The sequence below is a fragment of the Eleutherodactylus coqui genome, chromosome 11, assembly GCF_035609145.1.
Source record: "Eleutherodactylus coqui strain aEleCoq1 chromosome 11, aEleCoq1.hap1, whole genome shotgun sequence".
In the NCBI taxonomy this organism is placed as follows: Eukaryota; Metazoa; Chordata; class Amphibia; order Anura; family Eleutherodactylidae; genus Eleutherodactylus; species Eleutherodactylus coqui.
This window is the reverse complement of record NC_089847.1, coordinates 23512382-23529617: the sequence shown is the minus strand read 5'-3', so window position 1 is coordinate 23529617 and position 17236 is coordinate 23512382. Positions and strand designations below refer to the sequence as shown.

The following is a 17236-nucleotide window of genomic DNA, read 5'->3' as shown; positions in this document are numbered from 1 at the left end:
AAGACATCCGAGTGCTCTATGACGGAGCACTTGTTGCTTGGAGAGGCTGCAGTACTGAGTGTCCCACCAAAGGCTGAACCAGCCAGAGGCCGCGGCAACGAGTGCTATTTCACAAACCAGCATGGACTGTTCAGTCGAGCATTACTCGTATCTATATATGTGTTTTCGAGAACTAGTGAGCGTTAAGTTGGTGAGCAAAAAAAAAAAAGGGCAGGAGCCAATCAGCGGTTGGTGGGAGGTGCATGTCGCACAAGCGTACACCTACCTGCAAAGTTGTTAACTACTTGTTAAAGGACAACTAGTAATTATTAGGAAATTATAGCACCAGTGTTTCTGGTGGCGCAATGCGACACACAGCTGCGGTACACGCACGTTACACACACACAGCTGTGGTACATGCATGTCACACACACACAGTTCTGGTACATGCACGTCACACACACACAGCTCTGCTACATGCACGTCACACACACACAGCTCTGCTACATGCACGTCACACACACACAGCTCTGCTACATGCACGTCACACACACACAGCTCTGCTACATGCACGTCACATACACACAGCTCTGCTACATGCATGTCACACACACACAGCTCTGCTACATGCATGTCACACACACACAGCTCTGCTACATGCACGTCACACACACACAGCTCTGCTACATGCATGTCACACACACAGCTCTGCTACATGCATGTCACACACATACAGCTCTGCTACATGCAGGTCACACACAAACAGCTCTGCTACATGCACACACAGCTCTGCTACATGCACACACACAGCTCTGCTACATGCATGTCATACACACACAGCTCTGCTACATGCACACACACACAGCTCTGCTACATGTACGTTACACACATAGCTCTGCTACATGCCTGTCACAGACAAACAGCTCTGCTACATGCACATCACACACAGCTTTGGTACATGCACGTCACACACACACAGCTCTGGTACATGCATGTCACAAAAAAAACTCTGCTACATGCATGTCACACACAGCTCTACTACATGCACATCACACACACACAGCTCTGGAATATGAATGTCACATACACACAGCTCAGGTACATGTACATCACATACAGCTCTGCTACATACATTTTTCATCCCATACAACAGGGATCACAACCAGCACAACAGAGTCCTGTACATACTGATCACCCCCCTGGTCATGCGACACCGGACTCCTCCCACACAGGTGACTGATCACGACAGTGACATCATCACAGGTGCTATAAGCAAGCGGCTCCTGTCCGATTCTGCACGTTTTTAACAAAATGAAGGACCTGTGATGATGTGACTGTCATGTGATCAGGGGCGGATCTCAGAGCCCCAGTGACTAATCCCATGACGGTGGCATCTTCACATGTAACTTACAGCCACTCACTTACAGATAGGTGTTCGTTAATATTCCATAGCAACTGAGGCCGTGGGGGTTTGTAAGGGGTATAGTCTATCCGTAATATGCACAGGGATGAAGCATCTGTGATGACATCACCGTCATGTGATCAGGGGCGGAGCATGTAACTCACTCACGGACAGACAGGTGACCATTAGTATTTTGATGATCACTTGTTTACATTAAACGATAATTAATCCCCCACAATTTTAGGTGAGCCAAAATGAAGCAACTAGTAAACAAATTTTCACTTGTTACCCAGTTGATAGCTGCGTTTACATAGAACTGTCCCTTACATTCACACTATCAAACTATTCAGATGATTGCCGACTCCTCTAAAGCCACCTTTAGGGTTCATTCACATGGGTGTATTTTCTGTTTGTATTCAGTCTATACATTTTTTGGACTGAATACGGACTCATTAAATTAAATTGGCGTATTCAGACTTGCGTAATTTACGTGCGTAAAAAGAATAGCAGCAGTTCCTGTTTCTAAGGCCCAAGAAAGTTCATGAAAGCCTATGAAAACCTTAAAAACCACAGTGAATACGCACGTTACATGCTCATTTACTGAGTTTTTTAATACATGTTGCCAGAAAACAATGTGAAAAAAAGTTACATCAACATCAATTGGGCTTTCTTCCATTTTTTTCTTTGGCGTGCATCAAAAACGCAGTGAATACGGATGTTACATGCACTAAAACACATCAAGTACGCATTAAAACGCACGTACACACTGAAAATGGAGTGTTTTGCGCAGACCAAAATGCATATGCCCGTGTGAATGAGCCCTTAGTCATGGAAACAAATGCCGGATCATCAAACTTTCTGGATTATCAGAGGCCGGATGAAAGAAAATTCTCTGAATAATCATTATATGGCAAGAAAAAAAAAAGACTTTAAATATATTTACTGTATACTCCTCTTCAGTTCTAGGCTGCATCATCTCTGTCTGCAGCCCTGAAGAACAGACAGAGAGCAAATATGCCAAGGAGACAAGCGGGTAAACATGGAAGAAGAAACGTTCTCCTCTGTGTGTCTCCCACCTGCCCTGCAGTCATTAGTTATGTGATTTGGTGTGACCGATACCCTGAAGCACATACGCTATACATGCAGTGTTATTCTTGGGCAGATGCCAGAACTTTCTAGCCAAGTTGTGCCTAAGCAAATAAAGTGATGGATCTGTGCTCTAAGGAGGATGAACTGTGGCTGCGGCAGACATCAGCTTATGTGAATATAGCATAAGCTAAAACAAACAAAGTTTAGTACTGTGTTAGCCAGTAGAGTAAATGTGATTTTTCTCAGTAAGAGGAACCACGTAATCTTGTAGATATGATACTTTTAATGGCTAAGACCCCATTTACACTGAAAGATGATCGCTCAAAGATCGCTCAAACGACAGTTTGAGTGACACTTTTGAGCGATTATCTTTGCATAGTCTATAGTAGCTAATGTAGGTGGAGCGGGACACCGCCGCAATCACTACAAGAACAATACAGCTGTTTTGCATAAGCAAACAGCTGCATTGTTCTCAGTGCTTACAGCTCGTGTCACGCTGTGAACTACCAGCGGGACGCGAGCTGAAAGAATCTTATCAGCGCTGCCGACTGTTATAACAGCCTGCATCGCTGATAAAAGTTCATCACTCAATTCAAGAAAACTAGAATTGAGCGAGGAATGAATCGTGCACAAAAGTTGCACGATGTCCGTGCATTTAGACACAATGGTTATCGCTCAAAAGACGGCTCTGAGCGACTTTTGAGCGAGAATTGCTGTGTCTAAATGGGCCTTAACAAACGTATTTTTGTTAGCCATTAAAATATATCATATCTACAAGATTATTTGGTTTCTCTTACTGAGAACAATCACATATACATGCATGAGAGATTCCATGTATTATAAAATGGTAGTGGAAAGTGATGCAATGGTAGCACCAACCTTGGTAGAAGGGCCAAGCAAGAAGATCTATTCATACAACCAAATGATTTCCTACACCGTTACGTTGGCCATAGACATGAAACGTTTGTCAAAGAAGTTTGTGCTTTTGGTACCATCTCCTTGTAAGGGGGATATAGGTTATCACACTGTTAGTGTGATGTTTTTCTTTAAAAGTACTGTCTCTTTAAGAGGGGATGTGAATGTGTTAATAAATCGGTTTATTCAGCCACGATAACTCCTGATGGCCATGTAACCTACCCCGCAGCCTCTGGGCCACAGTGGCCAACAGGGATAACTACATGACCCGGCCCTCACCTAAATGGTATGGCCGGGAACGCAGCCATGAGTCCCAGTTGTCCCAACTCCCTACTCATGAGCAAAGGGGACATAGAGCTTGGCCTAGCACTCCCTGCTCGAGAATCAGGTCAAGCTCTACGCTTATCAAGCAGTCACCGACCTAGAAAACTCAGAAAGCCCCGAACCTGCTGCCTGCACTCCCTCTACATCCTAACATATGGAAACAGGCATTGGGTCAATGATGGAGCTGCTGCCCTTTGCCGATCAACGAAATCTATGCTTGTCTGTCTGGCCTTTGGACAGGCCGATTCAGAATGCAAGAGGGATCAACGATCGTTCATGTCCCATATTGTTTCATCGCTATCGCCAGCACATCCCATCCACAGAGGGAGAAGAGACGCTCACAACAATGATTTTTAGTGCCGCATGAAAGATGTGATCAACGGACAAACAAGTTTTTTCTCATTCGTGAAGTGATCAGCGCACCTTCTCATGGCCCAAACTCTGGGCAGAGGAACGCTCCTCAACAAACTTTTTTCTTAATAAAGATCTATAATTAAACACTTTTTTCCCTTTAAGGTATTTTATAGCAAAAAACACATGTCAAACATACGGAAATGTAAAGTTTCCTCTTGACTGTAATCTTAAAGTATACGTTTCCAGGGCCTCCAGATACAGGGGGTTTGGCAGTGCGGTCATGCCCCCTATTTTGTGATTGGCTGCACAGCATTCATGGTTTGCTCGTTCAGACAGGTCCTGCTTCTTGTGCCAGTGTGAGTGTAGGCACTGAACTTCAGCGTAGCTGGGAGGGCGCCGGTGCCTACTCTTACAGCGGGGCCAGGAGCAGAAGGTGTCAGCAGGTCACCTACTCTTACAGCAGTGCCATGAGTAGGAGATCTCAGCAGCACGGGCATCAGCGCGCTTTCTGTTACACTGGGGCCAGGAACAGGAGGTCTGAGCAGTGCGCCCAGCACCTGCAAGCAGGAGGAAGGGCCGGCAGGGAGACTGACAGCGGGGGGCCCCCGTACTAGCAAGCGGAGCTGACATCGGCGCCAGGAGCAGCCCGGCCACCGGCAGGAGCTGTAAGGAGGAGGAAGCTCCGGCAGGGACAGTAACAGCGGCGGCCCTACAACCAATCCGAGCAGACAGCGGCAGTAAGCATTAGCAAGGGGCGCCATGGAGAGTGACAGCGGCCCCAAGGCAGCGGAGGGCATCAGCTTCAGGCCACCTTTAGCGCAGCTGGCACACCGGCTACAGTCAGAGTGGGGCCACAAGCAGGATCTGTGAGGCCGAAGACAGACTTTTTAACGGAACCCATCACTAGGTTCAGGCTGCTGGGGCAGCACAAAACTGGCGACAGGTTTACTTTAACCCATTAAAGACCAAAGTGCTTTTGTCCTAAAAGGACCAGATACTTTTTAGCGATTTTACCAAAGTGATGGTTTTATGGCTCTATTTTTTCCCGGCCTGCTGAAATTATTTTTGCTGTGCTATTTTTTGTCACATATAGTGCTATTTTTAATAACTTTTTTCTCTGATTTTTTTTTATAATAAATTTATTTCTTTATTCATTATTATTAGGGTTGATGTGTGTACAAAAAGTAAGAATTTTTTTATTTATTTATAGTTTTTTTATATTTAAAATTATATTTATGTTAAAATAAAGTAGAGGAGTGGGTTTGTTTTTTTGTTTCTGATGTTTTATTATATAATTTGTATAATCTTTGAATCTTGGACGGCAGTTTAGGTTGTATTGGCAGCGGGTAGTTTTCATATATGTACCCTGTTTCCCCGAAAATAAGACAGTGTCTTATATTAATTTTTGCTCCAAAAGATTTTATTTTTTTTACATGTATAGCTGCCTGGACACTATTTAAATTGACCTTTTTTATTAACTGTAACTAGGGCTTAATTTTAGAGTAAGACCTATAGTTTAAGCATTCTCAAAAATCCTGAAAAATCATTCTGCATCCTTAAAAATCCTGAAAAATCATGCTAGGTCTTACTTTCAGGGAAACAGGAGATATATATATATATATATATACACACACACACACACACACACACACACACACACACATACACACACACACACACACACACACACATACACATTTTTGTGGAGCAGTTACAGGGGAAAACAAGCCCCCAGTGGGACACTAGTCACTTCCAGAGATAGTCAGGGGTCTGCTAAGACTCTGCAGCTCTGACATACCAGGGGTCGCCAGTGATCATGTGATTGCCAGTTCTGATACAGGAAATAACACTCTACTGTCAGCACAGGGATAATGAAGCTTTAGAGGGGTTATAAAACTTACCTGGTGATTATGCTGTAAAATGAAAACCTTTATAAATGAAATGCATTATGTCATAGTAAAGCGGATCTGTCATGAGACTCTGCTCATGGGCAGCATAGTTCAGGGATGGAGCTTCTCTAAAAAATGATGCCACATAAATTATTTACCCATTAAGTCCCCCACTGTTTCAGTGCCAATGACCTCGAAGTTGCCACTGCTCTTTATCTTCTTAGAGTGTTACCCATGTGACCGTTGCAGCAAATCACTGTTCCTAGCATGTACGGCACACAACTATCAAGGCCGGTGATAAGCTGCAGTTCTCAGATGGATATACAGCTTCAGGAAAAGAAAGAGGCTGGTGGAGAGCACTGGAGCGTGGCCATAGGAGATTCAACGGGCGGGTAACGCTTTTTGGTTTTTTTTTACTATATAACATTTTCTGCAGTCAGTTTAATTTTTAACCTCTTGGACAACCCCTTTAAGTGCACGAAAGTGGCAAAAAAGAATGGACATGTAATCATATTTTTTATGCTGAAACAGGTTGAGCACCAACCATACTCTCCAATCGGACATCAGGAATAACATTACAGTTGCTGAGACAACCATTTGATACCCAGCAATCATGGAACACAAGTTCAATGCTCACTGGGTGGGAGAATACGCCTGCACAACCAATTAAAGTTGTAATCATGGGCATTTAAAGTCATGGGAGAGCTATTGGCTCCGGAGAACAAGCACGGTCTCTTTTACCTGATAGGATGCAGCAAGTTATAAGAGATGAAGGATCTTTACCTCTGAAAGCTTCTCCTGGCAATTATCTCCGCATGACTGTCCTGGAGAACGTCACCTAGGCAGGAAAATGATCCAATTAATGACCGGGGCTGGTATCTGTCATTATATACAGTACAATATGACTTTTTGTTCTTCACATGGTGCAGCGCTGACGTTAAGGACAGGGGTCACTGGGTTCAACAACTAGAAACAAGCTGGCAATGAGAGACAAACCCTGCGCCACCACATTGGTCAAACACGTCATAACCGGACAATGCCAGTTTCTGCCTGTCAACATCTGCAAACGGTAAAACTTAAGAAGCAGAGATTGATTAGAGCCATAGGCAGAAGCAATATGTACCGCATATACTCGAGTATTAGCCGCCCCGAGTATAAGCCGAGTCAATAAGTTTTACCACAAAAAACTGGTAAAATTTATTGACTTGAGTATGAGCCTAGCTATACTCAAGTATATACTAGGTAAAGAAAAAAATGCAATGCTCACCTCCCAGCCGACATCTGTGTCCCCGGCGCGATGGTCTTCCCGGCGGTGCGGCAAGCTGCTTGAGAATTCTCCCAACTGTCATCTCCCTGCTCAACTTTGAATTCCCCTGCCATCAGCTCTGTGATTGGATCGAGCCAATCATAGCCGGAGCTCGATAAACCAATCACAGCCATTCATTGATGTCATCCACTGAATAACTGTGAATGATCGGGCACCGGCTGTGATTGGCTGGCACTCTATCCAATCACAGCGCTTACTTACATAGCGCTGACGGTGGGGAATTTAAAGCTGAGCAGGGAGATGAGATCGCAGAGAATTCTCAAGCAGCTTGCGGTACCGCCGGGGAGACCATCGTGCCGTGGACACAGGAACGGGCTGGGAGGTGAGTATTGGGGTTTTTTTTGTAGTGTTTTTTTTACCTCACTCGAGTATAAGCTGAGGTGGGCTTTTTTTTAGCATTAAAAAATGTGCTGAAAAACTAGGTTTATACTCGAGTATATATGGTAATTAAACATATTCCCTCGACAGAAAGCCTCCATGTCTCCTGTGTATAAGAACTGTTTGATGATACCTTGACAAGTAGAACTGAGACATTTACATTTTAACATGTCTGATCCTATTATTCCTTGTGAGATAAGCAGCACCGGCATCCGCTTGTCCCTTATTAATATCTGATATAAAAAAAGCCTACCGGCTTTTTCTTGCACCGCACTTTGACCCCTATGTATGACCTTTGGTGGATGATGTTGGTGTCATTAGATTTGTTCCATGCACACCACCGCCGTAAAATCATAAAATTTGAGTTTGATACATTGAAGGACCTGGCTGGCGACAGAGAAGGATACGAGACATGTAGCCTTTTTATATTAGATATCTGCTCCAAATAATCACCGAACCAAGCAGGTTTAGAAGTTCACAAAGACCCCTTTCTCAAACATTTTATGTTCACGTAGCGAACATCGGGTCAATCTAGTTATAATGAATATGCAAGCTCGGGCCGATCTGTGCTTTTCATGCACATATTTACAATCCAACCAGTATCTTATGTCTACAGCCACCATAAGAAAAGCTGAAGAACGGACTTCCCTCATCTTCACCCATGATACCCAGACCCCATTCTCCCTTCATGAGCTGAATTTGCAGCAATGCTTGTTCTCCATCTGTGACACAGTGACATTTTCTGCTCATTCGTCAATAAAGTTAAGAGTAAATAATAAAATAATTGAGAACAAAGTTTAATTTATAATCTTAAAGGGGTATTCCCATCTCAGCCAAGTGAGCCCAAGATAATAATACCACTTTATACACTGCGGCAGGAGGGCCGGGAGTATGGCAACCGCTGAGCAGGCTGTAGTATGCTGTTTCTGCAACACTGGGGGGCAATAGGCTGAACTGTGTGGACTTTACATACTATGTTACTATGGAGAGAGCTCAGCAAGATACACTCTTTCCATAACTCCGGTTGACCGGTGATCGGGCTCTGTTCTTGAGATAATTGAGGGTCCCAGACCAGCATCCATCAGACATTTATGACATCTTTTGTGACTATACCATATAAGTCCAAGGTAGGACTACTCTGCGTTTTTCCTAGTGACAGGATTGTTCGTACTCACCAGTCTTCCGTAATTTTGACTCGGCAATACATTTTGTCCCAGTTCCCATAGCAACAACTGTAAATATAAGGAAGAATACCAGTTAACTCCAAGAGAATTAGATTTTAAATCATTAGAAATGGAAGCATTACACCACCTAGCGGACAGAATGAGTACTGCATAAGAAAGAAACTGGGAGATCCGCCTGTGTGGTATCGTAAATGGCTGAAGAAGCTTACAATCTCAAGCTATAGAGACCAGTTCTAAGAAGTACAAGAGCTAACAAGAGTTGTCAGCACCATCACCTTTCCTGACGTCAGTCTTTCCCGCTCTGGACTCCACTTGTATAACTGCAGCCATCAGAGTCCATTCCTTGCTAGTGCCTGGTTGACCTTGTTTAGGGAGCTTGGTGAGATAATGTCCATAACACAATGCTGCGATCTCATCCGCCATGTCTGACCTACAACCATAGAGAAGTTCACATCATGAGCCATAACATACACGTAATGGAATCAACCAGAAGATCTGGATTAGTATTGACACTGCACTGTACATTTTTGCGTATATACCACAATACGTCAAACATATCTATTTTGTCTCTTTGGCCGCTGTTGGACTGGTATATATCAGTACGCCAATCTATACACAGTAGAAAAAAAAGTATACGGCATGAAGTGCAGCAGTTTGGTTTTTCTATTTGTATTACTCCTGGTCTATTTTGCGAAGGGAAGCGCTGAGCACATGGTCACACAGCTGACATTTTTCCACCGAAATCCGCATTTATTTACAGATGCGTTTTATGGCAGGTTTCATTTTTTTGTATTCCAGGTGTATCTAAGGATATATTCCCACAAGGCAGTTCCACAGCAGACATGTTGAAAACTGGCAGCGGCAAAACCGATGCGGGTTTTGTTGTGGAAAGGCTGCAGGTTTTATTGAAAATGGTGAAATCAGCAATAAAATATATTAACCTGATGATGTTTGTTTGAGGATTTCACATGGATGATATTTATTTAACTCCCATTCATTTCACTACTATTGTAAGCGCTCATGCACACTTGCATTTTTCCGGCGCGTTTTTTATGCTATATCGCTGCGTTTTCTTCACACGATTGTCAATGGGACTTTCTAATGTTAAAACCGCACAAAAATTGCAAAGCGCCAACTGGCGATGCGTATCTAACATTAGAAAGTCCCATTGACAAGCGTGTAAAAAAACACAGCGATATCGCGTTAAAAAACCGCAAGTGGGTGTGAGGATGCCTTTACACAGGATGTAAATGCTGCAGTAATCACTACTACTGTAAGGGTGCCTTTACACAGGATTGTGTGATCCTGCCCTAAATGAGGGGGGTGTACAACTTGTGTTGGGTGATCCGCTTCGCGGAGCAGGACAAGCTAATCAATGCGGCCGACTGGTTCCATCTCAGGACTCGATCGAACAGCGGCGAACGTACCACATTAATTATAATGGGGTCCATTCGGTTTCCGCTCAGCCGCCCGGCTTGAAGACGGAAGAAATAGCGCTGCATGCGGCACTTTTTCTTTCAGTATTTTGAGGCGCATCTTCGGCGGGTCCGACTGGAGGTTCCAACGCGGGTGTAAGACCGCCCTGAGGAAGCTGACATAGAGGTCTTTAGTTACTACACATCGGATTACATAATACGCGTACGTAAGGCCGCTCTCACACCACCGGATTGCAAGTGCGGAATTCGCAATCATCACCTGCGCGGACGATCCGCAGTATTCTGCACACACTGAAAGAACATTGGCCTGTCCGCTTAGATGAGCAGATAGCAACTGCGATTTCCGAGCGTCCGCGGCCATCCGCAATACAGAGAAGCAAAGGTGCGCAGGGTCGCCGGCCGGCCTTCGGTGTACATTAAGGGCACGCTCACTCGCTGTGGAAGCGCCACGGACCGCCACAGCGGAAAACCTCGCTGCAAAAAGAACAAAGCCAAAACCCGCTCCCCCGGCGCAGACCCCAGCCCGAAACCAGCCCCCCTCCCACACGCTTGGCGATCATTTTATTATTCGGAGCTGACGAGCATACGGCCTTTCAAAAACGCCAAGCGGAGGCGACAGATTCTGTCAGTAAAGGGAAGATATTCAGTAAATTTCTGTCACATGTCCTGTGGTAGAATATGGCTGGATTGTTGCTATGGAGATTATCTGTTGCTATGGAGATTATCAGTGCGGCCACCAGCTATAAAGGGTTTGAGGCATCATAACTTGCTGGGACCTGTGCTCCGTCTATTTATCCCCCCAGCGCCTCAGTCTATCCACGCTGGTTATATTACCCCGCCATTCTGCTCTGTCGCTTTGGTGATGACGTCACTAATCGCGATGCTGACAGAAAAACCTAACTAAAAAGCGCCGGGCCCCCGCACTCTGCAGCCGCGGTGCTCACAGACTCCGGTGGATATAGAAGTCTATAACGGAGACTAGTCACCTCATACTTAGCACCAGGACGGAGCCCGAACGTCATGGGAAAGGGATTCTGGGACTTGTAGTCTCTACGAGTGCATGAGCGTCGTCATGACAAGGGCGGATCTTTCTTGCCGGACTACAACACCCAGAAGCCCCCAAATAACGTATATACACATTATCTTTATATATATAAAATTTTTTTATTTTTTTTTTTTTAGAAAACATGAAGACTCATACTAATAAAATAGACAGACAAGCCCCTGGCATCACAGCTGTAGTGTTCTGCAGACACTACAGTTTTCTATGACAACCTCCACAAACTTGTTGCCCCCACTACAACGAAGGCTCACACAACCATATTGGGGGGTTCTTATTACGCAATTACATTGCCTTGCACAGTTTCACTCACAGCGTGTCAGAATTGCGTAATCCGTGAGCACAAAATAGAACACAGCGTATTCTATTTTGCCGTGCATATGCAAGATAGAGCCCATTGTTGCGTATATACCCGCAGGCTGCTGGTATACGAGTCATCGCTAAGCATCGGTGCGGGAAATAAACATTTAAAACCGTGTACTGCGCATGACCACCTGCATGTGTTTGCGGTCACACGCAGTACAAGTTCGACGCCATACACAGGGTGACAGCTTTGAACCGCTGAGGGAGTCCGGCAGCATTTTACAATTATGGCGCAGCCCAACATTAAAAATGAAGCATCTTGACAACAGGTCTTTATTAGAAACGTCCTCGCTGTTTGTTTCTAGAGCTATGTGGTAACAGCCAGCGAATGGTGCGTACGAAATCCTGCGGGCTCATACAGGACGCGCCACGGAGAAGTAACCAGGAATCACATGACTGTGTAGTAAAACGCTGCATGTATAACACGGTGTTTTACCGCAGAGTGAGCCGGCAAATCACCACATATGGCAGCGCTTTGTGACTGCAGATGACAGCGTATCTCACGCACGTGGTCATGCGCAGTCTTCCATTTGTTAAAATTCCTGCTGTCATTTAGCAACGTTGCGTTTAAATGCCGCACATACGCAATGAATTAGCGCATAATACACAGTAAGGCCGGCTGCACACGAGCGGGTCGGATTCCGCATGCAGGAGCGCACAGCGAAATCCGCCACCCACCAATATACGCACTAAAAAAAAGCAGTTAATTCCGTAAAGACACTATGCTTTGCGAACCCGATCTAACGAAAGTGGTCTATGGGTTCTTTCACATGGGACAGAATATTCTGCAGCAGTCTTGTAGAATATGGCCCCCTGTCCATGGCAGTTTACCGCCGGCAAATCACGCCGGCCAGCGCTTCCCATAGCGTTGCTATGGAAAGCGCTGGCACCTGTCCATGAGCTGAGAATCATTGCGATTCTCCATGGTCAGCCTATCTATTAGATAGGGCTGACCAGCAGAGATTCGGCAGCGGCTCCCGCATCGCCCGTAGATAGTCGGCCTATGTCACCCTGGTATTCCGCACCAAAATCTGCACTAACTGCAAATTTTGAGGCGGTTGTGCCTGCAGGATTATGCTATTTTCAATGCCGCATGTTAGGGCTTCTTCAGACAACCGTATGTTAGAAATAACATGTCAAGCACATGTCTTCAAGGCCCCATTAAAATCAATGGCGGCATTGTACCGCGGTACAAAGCAGCATGTGTGGATGTCCACCCAGTTCAGCCCATTATTCCCCAATGTTGATCCTGAGGAAGGCAAAAAAAAAAAACACCTCAATGGAGGTAGAAAGCAAATTTTCCTTTTCACGGTCAGCCAATATGCGCTATGAGCTGATGCACTGGATTCCAATGCATCAGATCACATGGATGCATTACAGAGATGTAAAAGCGCCCGGTGTTTTTATGTCGGGCCCAAAAGATAGTTCTGGAACTGTCTTTTGGGCCGGAATATGTCCGCTGCTGCATGGGCTCCTATGGGAGCCCATGCAGCAGCCATAGGTGGGAGGAAGTTTAGCCCCATGCAGGCTCACCTCTCGTCTCCTCCACGCTCGTTCTGTACAATGGAAGAGGGTGGGTGGGTGGAGCTAAGTACCAGCCCCGCCTACTCCCATTGACAAGGGGGTATGTGGGTGGAGCTAAGCTACCGCCCTCTCTCCGGCCCTTGTCCATAGCCATCGATGGGAGAAGGCAGGGCGGGCCAGCACTTAGCTCCGCTTCCACCCCCTCCCATTGTAAAGAACGAGCGGGGAGGAGACGAGAGGTGAGACTGCCATAGGGAAGGGGGAATGGGCGACGGCATGGTGAGCTCGGTGCATATGCATCGGGCCCCATCAAATGAACGGGTGCACAAACGTTAGATTTGTGTGCCTGTTAACGAGCTTCTAGGCCCCAGATGGAAGCGTATATTGGCCGGCCATGAAACCGCCGGCCACTATGCGCTCGTGTGAAAGAACCCTAAGGGGGGGGGAATGCTTCCAGCTCTAATCAGGCACTCAGACTAATCCCCGGCTCACCGATCATTCTCCAAGCGTCCAGGCCCCTCTTCTGCTCCTAATAATTTCATCCTCCCCACATCCTCAGGCCTTTAGTAAAGACCCCCCTTCTATGTTGGTGTAGAAACCTTCTTTCCTCTAGATGTAGAGGGCGCCCCCTTGTTACAGTCACAGACAGTCACAGTCCTGGGAATAAACAGATCAAGGGAGAGATCTCTGTATTGTCCCCTGATCATTCATACATAAGTAGGTGGCCCCTTTGTCATCTTTCTTCTAAATAACCCCAATTTTGATAACCTCTCTGGGTATTGTAGTCCGCTCATTCCATTTATTACTTTAGTTGCCCCCCTTTGTACCTACTTAAAGGGGTTGTCTCGTGAAATCAAGTGGGGTTCAGCACTTCTGTATGGCCATATTAATGCACTTTGTAATGTACATCGTGCATTAATTATGAGCCATACAGAAGTTATTCACTTACCTGCTCCGTTGCTGGCGTCCCCGTCGCCATGGTGCCGTCTAATTTCAGCGTCTAATCGCCCGATTAGACGCGCTTGCGCAGTCCGGTCTTCTCCCTGGTGAATGGGGCTGCTCGTGCCGGAAAGCTGGTCCTCGTAGCTCCGCCCCGTCACGTGTGCCGATTCCAGCCAATCAGGAGGCTGGAATCGGCAATGGACCGCACAGAGCCCACGGTGCACCATGGGAGAAGCCCCGCAGTGCATCATGGGTGAAGATCCCGGCGGCCATCTTGGTAAAGGAAGAAAGAAGTCGCCGCAGCGCGGGGATTCGGGTAAGTAATAAACTTTTTTTTTTTTTTTTTTTAACCCATCCCTTGGGTTTGTCTCGCGCCGAACGGGGGGCCTATTGAATAAAAAAAAAACGTTTCGGCGTGAGACAACCCCTTTAAGCTCTGATATGTCCTCCTTGAGTACCAATGCCCAAGACTGTCCACAATATTCCATGTACGGTCTGACCAGTGACTTGTAAAGAGGAAGAACAATGTTCTCGTCATGTGCTACTAGACCTCTTCTGATGCACCCCATGATACTAGCTGCCTTGGCAGCAGCTGCCTGACACAGGTTGTTCTAGTTAGGCTTACAGTTAAACCGACTGGGAAAAGGACTTGGGGGTTTTAGTTATCAGTTTACCTTACATTTATCAGTGTTAAACCTCAGTTTGTCACTTTTCTACCCAATCCCCCAATTTATTCAGATCCTCTTGCAACCAACCGCCTTGTGTTAATTTCTGTACATACTGATATTTTTCCATTTGCTGATGCTATAAAACTAAACAATCCTTCTACCAGGTCATTAATACTGTATATTAAAAATAAGCGCTACCCCCTCCAATACGCATATATCTATATTACACTCAAGTTTGGAACTATGGAGCAATTCCAGCAACCTCATTGGTTGTGATTCACAATTCTAGCAACCTGATTGGTTGTTTGGCTTGTCTGATTCAACCCCATTGTTTGTTTGGGTTCCCTGATTCAACTGGATTGTAATATAGATATATGGCCCCAAACCTGCCCCCTGTGGTACAGCACTAGTAACGGTGACCCAATCAGGTTATGTACCATGTATAACCCCAGTCTGCTTTCTATCACTGACCAGTTACTTACACACATTCTGGCCCAGACCAAGCATTCTCATTTTTTATACCAACCTTTTATGTGGCACAGTATCAAACACTTTAGAGAAATCCAGACTCTCCCCGATCCAGTCTAGCACTTACATCCTCATAGAAGCTGATCAGGTTGGTTTGACAGGAGCGACCTCTCATAAACCCATGCTGATAGAGTTATACAGATATTTTTTGTTACTCCAGGATAGCAAGTTATCTCCTATTTTGTGGATTACTTGAAATTCTGGAACAAGCCCATTAATATTTCAGTCTATATGCTCTGCTTTTTCTTGAAGGGAGACATCTTCTGCGCTAAGGGATGACTATAATAGAGTAGACCTGATCCACAGCCAAAGGGAGTATTTACCCTAACCATGATAAGTGTATGTACTTTAAAGGAAACTCTTAGGGCTCCTGTCCACGGGCGGATTTGAATTGCGTTCTCCGCAGCGATAATCCGGCCACGAGGAACACAGTGAACGCTCTCCATTGCGTTGCTATGGAGAGCGCTTACTCCCTGTCCACGAGCGGAAAACCATTGCGATTCTCTGCTCGTGGGCGGCAATTCGTAGCATGCTGCGAATTTACCACGATTCTTCACGGTGAGTCTGTCAGATACGCTGACCAGCGGAGATCCATCTGCTGGCTCCTACTCCCGGACGGCGGTATCCCGAGGGGGATCTCTGCCGCGGGATACCGCAACGTTCGTGGACAGGCAGCCTTAAGAGTTGGCACATTCCATTCATTGTGCACAAATTGCCATTCGCCTTGGTTTCCCCCTACTCTAAATAAGAGACAGAACATTAAAAGGCATTTCCAGTGAAATACTATTGATAACCTATCCTCAGGGTCTAGCGCTCGGTATCATAGGCATTCAGCTGTTTGGGTGCTTGCCATCAGTACTGCAACACATGGGTAGAGAGCAGAAGCGGCTGCTGCGACGCATGTGTAGAGGGTGGAGCAGGTAATTGATTTTAATGGAAGATGCACCTACAAGCACCGGCAGCTACACAGGGTTGGAGCAGCAGCTTCCACTCTACTCTGAGGATAAGGTCATCAATAGAATTTCCTTGGAAAACCCCTTTAAAAATTCAGCCCGGGCAATTAGATAAGAGCATCTTAGGCCTCATGTCCACGGGGAAAAACCAGGCCCGCTACGGATTCTCCATGGATAATCCGTAGCGGGTCCCTCCTGCCCCGCGGACATGAGGGCTGAAAAGAATTAATAAGAATTAACTTACCCGCAGCGGACCGGGCACCTCTTCTCTTCTTCACGGCCCGGATCTTCTTTCTTCAGCCGGCGGATATACTCGGCACGTTGGCGGCGTGCCGCGCGCGTGCGCCGGGCCGAAGCAAGAAGATCCGGCCGTGAGGAAGAGAAGAGGTGCCCGGTCCGCTGCGGGTGAGTTATTCTTATGTTAGGTCTCCCGCGGATCCGGACAGCTTCCATAGGCTTCAATAGAAGCCTGCGGAAGCCGTCCCCGCGGGAGACCCGCACTAAAATGGAGCATGTCACGTTTTTTTTCATGCTCCATTTTTTTTTTATTCCCTTTTATTGACCATCCGCAGGTATTTATCTACCCGCGGGTGGTCAATGCATCCCTATGGGGTGCAGATCTGCGGGCGGGAGAAGAGTTCAAATCCGCTGCGGATTTTAATTCTTCTTTTGCCCGTGGACATGAGGCCTAAGTAAGTGAATCAGCAGGGCTCGGCTTGTGAAGGCGCCCAATTTTTTTGGTCAACCATATAAGTCACAGCGAGTCCTATAGAGTTTGGTTTAGTTGTGTTCACATTATGTATAGTTAAGTTACACCCCAACCCTACTTTTTTTTACTATAGCCTGTTTATCGATGCAGAAGCAGGGGGCTCAGAATAAGAGTGCCTGGCCACGGCAGAGGCGGAATATCGCTAGCGATAT

The 17236-nt window shown here is 46.0% G+C and overlaps 1 protein-coding gene across 2 annotated transcripts in view; it reads right to left on the bottom strand.

The window, feature by feature from the left end:
• The window catches only part of ADAT1 (adenosine deaminase tRNA specific 1), a 29749-nt gene extending 18409 nt beyond the window's left edge, over positions 1-11340 (bottom strand). Inside the window, exons 1-4 of one of the 2 annotated variants that reach the window (XM_066582602.1) lie at positions 11264-11340; positions 9117-9271; positions 8833-8889; positions 6736-6790 (exon numbers count right to left, since the gene is read on the bottom strand). In XM_066582602.1, the coding sequence (XP_066438699.1) occupies positions 6736-6790; positions 8833-8889; positions 9117-9271; positions 11264-11268 (272 nt within the window). In that variant the 5' untranslated portion in view covers positions 11269-11340. Of the gene's footprint in view, positions 1-6735; positions 6791-8832; positions 8890-9116; positions 9272-11111; positions 11131-11263 lie in introns of those variants that run through there. The other variant, XM_066582601.1, reaches the window with a different exon arrangement.
• Positions 11341-17236: the final 5896 nt, after the last annotated feature.